Source organism: Neophocaena asiaeorientalis, unplaced genomic scaffold, assembly GCF_003031525.2.
Source record: "Neophocaena asiaeorientalis asiaeorientalis breed wild unplaced genomic scaffold, Neophocaena_asiaeorientalis_V1.1 scaffold1418, whole genome shotgun sequence".
In the NCBI taxonomy this organism is placed as follows: Eukaryota; Metazoa; Chordata; class Mammalia; order Artiodactyla; family Phocoenidae; genus Neophocaena; species Neophocaena asiaeorientalis.
The window spans coordinates 41,135-51,933 of NW_020173227.1; the positions used below are offsets into that span (position 1 = coordinate 41,135).

A 10,799-nucleotide genomic window follows, 5' to 3' on the forward strand; every position below is an offset into this window, starting at 1 on the left:
ACCCCCGACCCCTCCGGACCTCAGCCCCCCTCCCCCACCTCACCTGTGCCCTGCTGGGCCCTGAGTTGCGCCCACGATGATAGGTGCCTGGGATGGGTAAATCTTCACAACTGCCCTGGCGCCGCAGACACTGGATGGTGAAGGAAGGCTTCCGGCCTGGGGGAGTGGGGGGCACCAGGGGCAAAGAGGAATGTCAGTGCCTCCCCAGCCCTCTGCCCTTATGGCCCATGGGGCCCCCCAGGACCCATGTCCACTCTCACCTGCAGGTGTTGGGGGCAGCAGACGGCGGCGTGGTGCTTGGTGGCCATCCACATATCTCTGGGGTCTGTGAGGTGGCAAAAGGATGGGGCGTGGGGGAGTCCCTGCCTGCTCATCTAGGTAGGAGAGCCTGTTTGGGAGGGAGGGCTGGGGTGAGCTCAGGCCTGGGCATGCGCGATGGGGTGCCGTCCCTCTCGCACATGGCTCATGGGCTCATCCTACGTGTCGTGGCCAGAGTGCTGGCTGGGGACTTCCTCTTGTTCATCCTGCTCCTCTTGCCCTTTGGTTGCCTTGGACTGAGAACTTCCTTCTTCTGGAATGGTGAAAATGAGAACCCCGGAGCTTCTCCTGGGGAAAGTGAGGCAAGTTAGGCAGACCAGATACCCCCAGTGTGGCCCTGGGCCCCCGGGCCCCTCTCATTTCATGTCCTACCTTCTACAGAAACACTAGACTTTTTTAGCTGGGAAAATTCACATAACATAAAATTAACCTGTCATCACTTTAAGGAGACACGGGCTTTCTTTTAATAGACGTTTGTCTCACTGGAAAAACCCTCTGCCCCCTGAAGTGCCCCCATAAAGTGGCTAGTCCCTGCCTTCCCTCACAATCCTCCTGCAGACCTTTGGCCATACCTGTGGGCGTGGGACCCAGCCTGGGGCACACTGGACTGTCTGGAGTTGGGAGCACCCCCATCGTCGTCACTGGGCCCAAGGGAAAGCGAATCTGGTGGTTTGTCCCAGGCAGGCAGAGACACAGAAATCACAGAGCTCCGGCGAGATGGGGGCTGGGAGCCCACTGGGGCCTGTGGAAATCACAGGACTGAGCGTTGCATCCAGGTTATAACTAAGTCACTTAGTCAAATAGTGTGTCTCCAATGAGCTCCCCAGGGGCCAAATCTGGCTCTTGCCCTCCAACAGTGGGTGGTAGGTACCAAATAAACATTTGTCTATTGCAGGGGGTCTTCTCTGGGGGACTTCCTCCCAGACGCAGTATGGAAATCACTCAGGGGTTTGAGGGAGTATTTTACAATCAAGAGTTCCTGGGGGATTGAAAGCTTATTGTCCTTACTTTGTACGATTCCGGGTCCTTCTCGTCTTCCTCCTCCTCTCCCTCCTGCCCCTCTTCCTCCTCCTCCTCATCTGTGTCACAGGTGAGGGCCTGCCGCATCTCAGGACCCAAGTCTTGCAGGCTCCTCAGACCAGCCTGTGGGGGGTGGGAAAATAGGGAAGCAGGTAGCTCAGGGTCTAAACTTCCCTGTCCCTGAGCAGGAGTGTGGGGTGGGGGAAGGAGCCCCACAGTCACCCCTGACCTTCTGTGGGTCCTGGGGTCTCAGTTTCCTCATCTGTGACATGGGTTCCATGAGATCAAGAAGGCAGTCAGCCTCAGCCACAGAGCTCCCACATACCCCCACCCAGCTCAGGCCCTGCTCCCAAGACCTGAAGGGCAGAGGAGGTGCTTGGGGGGGCCTCGGCCCCTAGTAGCCCCTTTTCTTTCCTCCGCCGGAATTTGCGGAAATAGTCCTGGATCAGAAATGTGGCGTAGAATTTGCCCACGGTAACTTCTTCCTCTGGAAGCAAGGGAGAGGAGGCAAGGTCACACAGGAGTCCTCTGCTCCCCACACCCCTACATCAAAGCTTGGACTCTCCCCCTGTACCCCTCCCTCTCCAGCCAGTGATGGCTTGGTGGTGGTGAGCAATCCTTGACATTCAGAGGCAGGCTTAAGGAATTGGGGTGGAGCTAGCTCACCGTCAGCTGGGGGGATGACCTCATCTAGCAGCTTCTGCTTCATCCGCTTCCAGATCTTTTTGATGACAATCCGCAGCTGCTGATTGGCTTGCTCCAGGTTCCCTGCATGGGGAGAGGATGTGGGGCATGAGCCAATAGGAAGAGCCTTTCACAGCCACTCCGTCACTGTTGGAGGGCACGTCACAAACTTCTACCGCAGCCAAACACCGCCCCCGTTGGACAGGTGGGAAAACAAGCCTGGAGAAGGCAAAGTCACCTATTTTGAGGCTCAGAGCTAAGAGTGGGGCCCATCTCTCAATTAGTTTGCTCCTTGCACCTTCCCCAGGGACCCTCCCACTCCTGCCCCTCCCCCTCCTCCCCACACACCTTCTGTCTTGATCTTCAGGGATGTCCGAACGAGGGCAAAGAGTGTGGCATTGAATGTCACTGTCCCATCTGAGTTGAGAGGCATGTTCATCGCCACAAGTCTCTGTGCACACCAGGGGCATGGAACCCATTTTGGGCAAATGCCAGGGATGCAGGCATGTGATGCCCAAGGGCAGAAACCTTTGAGGATGCCACCAAACACCCCCTCCCCACCCAAGGCAGGGTCCCTGCCCACCCCTGCCGTGTGGTGACAGTGCTCTCAGAGGCAGTGGTGGGCAGGTGCACAGACCTTGCAGGCCACTCGGTGTGGGCACAGCTTCCCGAATCCCAGGGGTGGCTGGATGCGTCTCAGCAGGGCAACCACATCCAGGTGCTTGATGCGGCCTCTGGGGAAGGTGGGGGTAGAAGAGAGGCACTACTGGGTTGGAGATACCCCCTCTGGTCCTTACTCAAGGCCCTACCAGCTCATCACTCCCTCGCCCCACCAACACCCCATAGTCTGCCAGGGAAGAACTGGAGGGCAGTCAGTCGGGGGGGTGGGGGCGGGGAAAGGCAGAGGACAGGGGCAGTGGGAACCTTGGGGCATCTACTGCCTGGGTAATGGGAGGCATAGGTCAGAGGTTCCAGAGTTGGAGGACTGGGAGGCAGTGCACTGTCCTCTGGTATCCCAGGTATGGGGTCAGAGGGCATACTTGGCCCCAGGGTCATATTCAGACCAGATCCTCTTGAATTCATCGAGGTGATGGGGGCCCAGGATGGACCAATCTCTGGTTAGATAATCAAAGTTGTCCATGATCACAGCCACAAAGAGATTTATGATCTGTGGGCCAGTGAGTAGGAGAGGTTAGGTGAAGGGCAGAGAAGAGTATGAGGGGTTTGGTGGGAGGCGGAGGTAAGCTTCTATGGTCACTAGGTCATGAGTCCCCGGGTTAATCTTGTCGTCAGGCCAGCCCTTTCACCCGCTCTGAAGATCTGGGCTCCCCACCTCATCCCCATCAGGACCAGCGCCCGGGGCAGTAGTGGTGGTTGTGGGGATTGGTTCTTACCAGGAATGCACAGAGCATGAAGAAGCTGATAAAATAGGCTATGGCAAAATTGCTACCACAGCTAAACTCCTCACCAGGGCTGAAGTCAGACTCAGGGTCACACCGGCTCCCAGGAAGGCTGGCGAGCATTATCTCCTGCCATGCCTCACCAGTAGCACACCTGGGGGTCACACAGTGGTGCCATCTTGGGGGGAGGCTATGAAGTCATGACAAGGGCCACTGTGGGGGCCAGAGGGGTGAGGGTATGACCTATTTCTTACCAGGGGCTACATCTGGTAAAAACAGCATTTCAATATTTTAAAAGCTGGTGTGGCCATGTTGATGACAACCATGTTTGCATTTTACAGAGGGGGTGCTGAGGCCTATGAAAGGTACACGTCTTGCAGCCAGAAGAAGGATGGCTGAGGCTAGAATATTCTAAAAGATTCTTTAGAACACAGCCAGAAAAGGTCTCAGGCAATATGGAGCCCCATGCTGCCCTGTTACTTCCATAGCTCAGGCAGTCTGGGGCCCAGAGAGAATGTGTGGGTACCCAAAAGCATGCTGGAGATCAAAGCAGCAGGGGAGAAGGGGTGTGTGTGTGTCACCTGAACAAAAGCAGCACAGCCTGTGGAAAGGTCTGGAAGTTGTTGTTTCGGTTGATCTGTGTGCCATCCTGAAGAGCCACCTTGCCGAAAATCTGTGGGCATACAGGGGCTGTGTCAGAGGGGTGACTCCGTGCCCCTACAGGTTCCCATCCATTTCACAACACCTAATACCCAAAGGATCTTTATAACCCTGACAAGCAGGCACTGCTGATCCCATTTCACAGATGTATGGACTGACTCAGGGTGGTGCAGCTTGTCTGTCTTTCTACCCCCACTTTGGGCTCATTCCTATCTAACCCCCCTCAACAGAGGAGTGCCTGAGGGATGCTCCCCAGGGTTCTCACTTGCCTGCATCCCAATAACTGCGTAAATGAAGAATATCATCGCGATGAGAAGAGCCACATAGGGCAAGGCCTATGGGGGTGGAGAGGAGGATAGATACTCAGGTCCAGGCAGAGAACTGTTAAGCCCCAGAATGCCCTCAAGCCGGGGCCTGCTGAGAGATGTGGTCCATCCCCAAAGTGCCCATGACTGCCAGGGTCTCCCAGATATGGACACAGTATTAAATACAATAGAGTAAGGTCAGTGAGGCCAAGACGTGTTGGGAATTGAGAGCCCACAAAAGAGAGAAAACTGGAAATGGTAAGCTGCACATGGGTATGGCAGGCTGGAAGGTGTAGTTCTGGGGGCGGTAAAAGGACAAGCTGAGGGTGTGAAGTGGGGATGAGGGGTGAACAAAGGAGTGGGGGAGTTACCTGGAAGGACTTGATGAATGTCCAGAGTAATGTGCGAATCCCTTCACCCTTACTGAGAAGCTTGACCAGCCGCATGACTCGGAAGAGGCGAAAGAAAGTGATCGAAATGCGGGAACTGTCCTCAGAGCTCTGGGGTTGGGCGTGTGGTGGGTATGCTCAGTCCACATTTGCCCCAGCCACCTCCCTGTCTCATGCTTTGGCCCTCCCAGCCTCCAAATCCCTCAGAACCCAGGCCCCAGGGTGGTCAGGGAGCATTTCTAAGGACTTTTGGGAAGAAAGGAAAGGAGGGTTGGTGAAGAGAGAGGCAGAGAGTCCCTGTTGTGAGGTGGTGGGGTGGGCTACCTCGCCAAGATGGCCACCATTCTGCACGGAGATATTGCCAAAACAGAGGTGATGGAGGAGATGATGAGATCACAGGGCCAATGAACAGGAGAGAAATGATGGAGGAGATACGGGGGATAATGGATGGTAGAGTTATTATCCAAGGGATGATAAGGAAGGTTACTTGGTAATGGATCAGGATGGTTGAAGGAAAAGTTGGTAATGAGGGTGAAAGGTAGAGGAGAGGGCACAGGAGATGGTGGAGGAGAGATATTGGAGCCAATGGAGGAAATGACGAAGCCGGTGGTTTCACGGAGATGAGAGAACCGATGGAGGATCCAATGGAGAAGCCAGTGATGGAGATATGGACCCAGCAGCATTGTCAATGGAGGACCATGTAGTACCCAGTGAAAGAGATGATGGAGCCAACCGTGCAGTCAGTGGTGATGACAGAACCGTGAAAGACCCAGTGTCAGAGATGATGGTGTCGGTGGAGGAAATGGAGCCAATGAAGGAACCAGAGGAGATGATGGAGTCAAAGCAGGAGTTGGTGGAGATGATGGGACCAATGGAGGGGGATGTAGAGGCAATGAAGAAAATAATAGAAATAACAGGAGAGTCATTTTAGGAGATGCTGGAGCCAGAGGATAGCTTGCAAATGAACGAGTGGGAGCTGGTAGAAGGGGGCTTCGGCTGAACCCAATAGGGACTCAAGAGATAGAGCTAGAGGGAGGAGCTCTGAGTCTCCAGGAGTGGGGTGGATGTGAGTGGGAACCACCTCCCCATGTGAACGAAAGCCCTGGGGTTGAGGTGAGGGAAGGTTGGTAGGGGGTGAGTGGGTTAGTGGAGAGCCAGTCCTCACGTTGACTTCAGTGACGGCAATGTCCACTACGCTGCCCACCACAATAAGAGCATCAAACGTGTTCCAGGCATCGGTAAAGTAATGCTGTAGACAGGAGGAAAGCAGTGCCCTGTCTTCTCAGAGCTAGCATGCTAGGGTATGGGGCTAGTAGTGGTTGGGGGCATTGGGGAGGCAGGGTGTAGGCTGGATCACATGATAAGGCTGCATCTAGATCCCTCTTCCTCCCTAGTCTCATGACTCCCTGGCTGCTGCCCCCCCTGAGAGCTATGCAGTGAGTTCCACCCTAAGGAATGGGTCTAGGCCTTGGGGGGTACCTTGGGTTTGAAGGCGATGATTTTGAGCACCATCTCAACAGTGAAGAGGCCAGTAAAGACCATGTTGAGGATGTCCATAGCATAGTTGAAGGGAGCAGTCTGCTCATAGTGCTGGGGGAGAAAATCAGATGTGGGGACATAGCCTGAGGCAGGGATTCCCCCCCCACACACCCCAACCAAATATTCTCTGTCTTGGACTGAGGTAAGTCTGGGGATGTGGTAGCACTATGGGTTGGCCAAACCTCTCACACTGTCCGCCTCCCATTATGGATATTGCAAAGCCCAGCCCTTGATTTCCTAGCTTTCCTTGCAGCTAGTTCTGACTAATGAGACAGAAACATAAGCTTGCTGCTGCTCGGGCAGCTTCTGTGAAAAATATTTTTGATTTCCAATGAAAGGGTCAAGTGAGGAGAGTCCCTTGGTGCAAGCTTCCTTCCTTTTTCCTTCTTTGAGTGTGGTTTTGATGTCTGGAACTGTGGCAGCCAACTTGTGACCATGAAGCAACGATCAAGAGAATGAAAGCCAGCTTACTAAGAATAGTGGAGCAGAAAGACAGAGCCTGGGTCCTTGATGAGCAATGAGCAAACAGCCTACCTCTGCACTGCTTGCTATGTGAGGTAACTATCATAATTCATTGACTCCAAGGATACACATCTTTTCACAGTTTAGAATCTCTGAAATTGGGGTGCATTTCACAGCCAATGACAACTTACATTTGCCATCTGCCATTTTTTCCACATTCTCACATCTCTGAAATCGGGATACAACTTACGATTATCGGCCTTTGATTTGAATATATGTGGCACATATCTTTAAAGCTTAAGTCTCTGTCAGTTGGGGGTTTTGTTACTTGCAGCCTAAAGCATTCCTGACAGTTCTCAAGGATTTGTGCAGACAGAATAGGGTCAGGTGTCTGGCGGGATCAGGGTGGGGAGCTCAGACCTGCATGGCTAGAGCAACCGTGTTGAGCAGGATGAGCAGGAACATGAGATACTCGAAGGCAGCAGAGTTCACAGTGGCCCACACCCGATACTGATTCGGGTTCTTGGGGATATAGCGGCGGAGTGGCTGGGCCTTGAGGGCATACTCCACACACTGGCGCTGCATATAGGTGCAAGGCATGAGTGAGCAGTGGGGTCCCGAGGCAAGGAGCTGGGGTGGGGGTGGGGGGTTGGTGGATCAGGGGTCGGAGGTCACCTGGTTCTTGTCCAGCTCACAGTCTTGGTACTCCTGCTCGCCCTGGGCACGGAAGGTGATGATGACGAAGCCCACAAAAATGTTCATCATGAAGAATGCAATGATGATGATGTAGACAATGAAGAACACTGAGATCTCCACGTGGTAATTATAGATGGGGCCCTTGTTCTCTGCGTTTGCATCGATGGCCTTATATAGCAGCCTGGGGAGCCAGTGGGGGCAAGTAGAGGGATATCCCGGACACCTCAGACCTGTCCCCAGACACCTTAGGCACCCCAGAATATCCCCAAAGATCCCCAAATCCCCTGACCTAACTATCTGAGACCTACACACCCGGCCCTCAAAGACTCCCAAAGCCCAGCCCTCCAGAGATCTAGAGATCCCCATCCAACCTTCCTGAGAATCCCCATGCAGGCCCTCCAAGACCCCCAAATCCCTTAATTTCCCACAGACTCCCAGTTCTCCTCCAGCCATCTGAGGATCCCCATGCAGATCCCCAGAACTCCCCAACAAGCCCCCAAAGGTCTCTAAGTCCCCTGTCCTATCAACTTGAATTCCTTGCTCCATCGCCCCCCCACCTAGTACTCACAAAGACTTGTGCAGCTATCTGGAAACCCCTGAATCTCCAGCTCCATCTCCTCCAAGACCTCCACCCAGTCCCCCCAGACCTCTACCTGGTACCCCCACTAAATCCCACGCAGTCCTCTCTAGACTTCCACCTAGTGCCTCAGAGACCTCTCCAACCCAATTCTTGGAGGCCCCCTCACCCAGGTCCCCTAAGCACCCCCGGCCAACTTCTGGGAGATCCCCACCTGGTCATCTGATACACCCACCAGTCCCCAGAAAACCCTATCCACTCTCCAGAGACCTTCTTCACATCCCAAGTTACCCTTCCACCCATCCCCAGGATATCCAAAGCCAATCCCCTAAAGACTCTTGCCCAGTCCCCTGCCCATCCCTGGGGCCCTGCCCCTCACGCAGGCCAGCCTTCGAAGGTGGAGACAGTGAACAGGGCCATCATGGCTGAAAGGACATTGTCAAAGTTGAAATCACTGTTGACCCAGAGCCGCTCCCGGACCAGGGGCCTTGACACATCTCCATCGGGGTAGACCAGGAAGGAGCCCCTGTGGATGTTGCAGACATGCTGGGTGGGTGAGGAGGGGTAGGGAGCTGTGGAATGGGGACTGGTGTCTCCAGTACGGAGGCAGCAGGGCATAGTGGTGGAGCTGGATAGCCTGGGTTCCAATCCTGCCCTTCCATTTACTGGCTGGGTGACCTTGGGCGTTTAACCTGTGTGCTTCAGTTTTCCCCATTTATGACATAAGGATAATGACAGAACGTATTTCCTGGCTTGTTACCAGGATTAATTTTGTTAATCAATGAGAACAGTGTCTGGCACATTGTTGGGGCCATATACGTTAGCTGGCATCAACATTATTATCACCATCATTGCCATCCAGGAAAAAGCAATACAAATAACAGCCAACATTTATCAGCACTAAGTACATGCCAGGCACTGTGCTAGGCTTTACATGTACTAACTTTACATTGTAGTACACTCTCTGTGTAGTAACTCATTTGCTCCTCACAACAACCTTGTGAAATCCACACTCTTTTTATCCCCATTTTTCAGTTGAGGAAAATGGGACTCATCAAGGTTAAGGAATGTAACCAAGTCTCATGAGACGAATTTGAACCAAGAATGGTTCAGCGAACCATTTCAGCAAACTATACCCTCTGTAGGAGTCTCAAGACGGAAGCTGGGGACTTGGTGGTGGGGGTCGGGTGTTTGGGGATGGTTGGGATTCTGGAGTGGAATGTAGGTAACTCTGGGGAATGTGGAGAGGGGTTTGGGGCGGTTATTGGGGGGGGCCTCTTAAGGACTGGTGATGTCTGAGGGCTTCTGCCATTCTTGGGAAAATTCTCGGGATGTATCTTGGGGTCTTGAGGAATTCTGGGGTCTTGAGGGCCTTGACAAAATCTGGGGGGTCTCTGCAGTTCTTTGGAGGAAGATCTAGGGGTCTTAGAGGCCTGGGTGAGATCTAGGGGCCTCTTTGGACTTTGGGAGGGTCCTGGGCTCCACGGAGGGCAGGGTTTCAGGCACTCACTTGCATTCTTGGGGTGTGTGTTTGGCCTCATCAGTGCAACTGTAGAATTTCCCCTGCAGAGAGGATATTTGTCAAGCAGATTCACCCTTCATCCCCCGGCCCCGTGCCTTGATTCATGCCTGGGCCTCCCTCCAGTGTTTCCTCCCACCTTGAAGAGCTGCACGCCGATGCAGGCGAACATGAATTGCAGGAGCGTGGTCACAATCATGATATTCCCGATGGTCCGGATGGCCACGAACACACACTGCACCACGTGCTGCAGACACCCACGAATATGGCTCACGGACACCGCAGGCCACGGTGGCCACAGGGCAAGGACTCTGGGCATGGATGGAGCTCAGGGACTTGGGTCAGGAACATGTGGTCTTGGGTGAAGGATGTGTGGGTACCAATGGGAAATGCGTTTGCCAGACAGGGATATGTGGCCACATGTCAGGAACTTGGATCACAGAAACGTGGCCTTTGGTAAGGAATGGATGGTCACTTGTAAGGAACATGGATGAGGCCACATGGCCAGTGGTCAGGGCCATGTGGTTACACATTGTGGCCAGGCTATGTGGTCATGCATCACAGCAAATGGTCAGTCGGATCAGTGATCCTGGCCCCAGGGGCGGGGCAGGGTCTGGGTCCCATGGATTTGGGTGGGATGGGATTACCTTGAGTCCTTTGGCCCTGTTGATGGCTCGGAGGGGCCGTAGTACTCGGAGTACTCGAAGAATCTTCACCACCGAGATGGCACTGGAGCTGAGGAGGGGGCAGTCCTCAGGCCATGGCCCAGGCCTGGCCTTGGCTCTTGGAGGAATGGGGTAGGCAGCTGTCACTCACTGGATGCCAAAAGAGATGAGGGACACGCTGACCACCAGCAGATCCAACAGATTGAACCAGCTACGGCAGAAGGAGCCACGGTGCAGGAAAGCCCCGAACACTGTCATCTGGGGAGTAGGGGGACATCAGGATAGTTAGACCCCAGATCCGGGGAAGAGAGGGGAGTTGGGGATGGAAACATCCCCTCCCTCTCTCTCTCTCTCCCATCATCATCATCATCATCAAGGACTTTTCTACAAGGCAAAAGCCTTGGCCACCAGAAAGACAAGGGTTCAGATTTGGGTTCCTCTGCCTCTACTCAGCTACATGGGCGCCCTTGGTCTGCTCAACCTCTGAGCACAGCTTCCTCCTCTGCCAAACACTGATCACCTCCCTGGTGCTTTCCCAAGTGTGCTGCACTCATAATAAAGACTT

The 10,799-nt window shown here is 54.0% G+C and overlaps 1 protein-coding gene across 1 annotated transcript in view; it reads right to left on the bottom strand.

Moving 5' to 3' along the window:
- The window catches only part of CACNA1F (calcium voltage-gated channel subunit alpha1 F), a 22,830-nt gene that overhangs the window by 1,107 nt on the left and 10,924 nt on the right, over positions 1–10,799 (bottom strand). Inside the window, exons 21-44 of the mRNA XM_024745231.1 lie at positions 10,386–10,492; positions 10,217–10,304; positions 9,709–9,816; positions 9,561–9,613; positions 8,430–8,576; positions 7,453–7,654; positions 7,198–7,356; positions 6,256–6,366; positions 5,942–6,025; positions 5,101–5,121; positions 4,759–4,887; positions 4,352–4,417; positions 4,004–4,095; positions 3,417–3,576; positions 3,063–3,190; positions 2,660–2,756; positions 2,371–2,473; positions 2,005–2,106; positions 1,695–1,825; positions 1,327–1,461; positions 891–1,060; positions 499–606; positions 261–388; positions 44–156 (exon numbers count right to left, since the gene is read on the bottom strand). Coding sequence (XP_024600999.1) covers positions 44–156; positions 261–388; positions 499–606; positions 891–1,060; positions 1,327–1,461; positions 1,695–1,825; positions 2,005–2,106; positions 2,371–2,473; positions 2,660–2,756; positions 3,063–3,190; positions 3,417–3,576; positions 4,004–4,095; positions 4,352–4,417; positions 4,759–4,887; positions 5,101–5,121; positions 5,942–6,025; positions 6,256–6,366; positions 7,198–7,356; positions 7,453–7,654; positions 8,430–8,576; positions 9,561–9,613; positions 9,709–9,816; positions 10,217–10,304; positions 10,386–10,492 — 2,742 coding nt within the window. The remainder of the gene's footprint in view (positions 1–43; positions 157–260; positions 389–498; positions 607–890; positions 1,061–1,326; positions 1,462–1,694; positions 1,826–2,004; positions 2,107–2,370; positions 2,474–2,659; positions 2,757–3,062; positions 3,191–3,416; positions 3,577–4,003; positions 4,096–4,351; positions 4,418–4,758; positions 4,888–5,100; positions 5,122–5,941; positions 6,026–6,255; positions 6,367–7,197; positions 7,357–7,452; positions 7,655–8,429; positions 8,577–9,560; positions 9,614–9,708; positions 9,817–10,216; positions 10,305–10,385; positions 10,493–10,799) is intronic.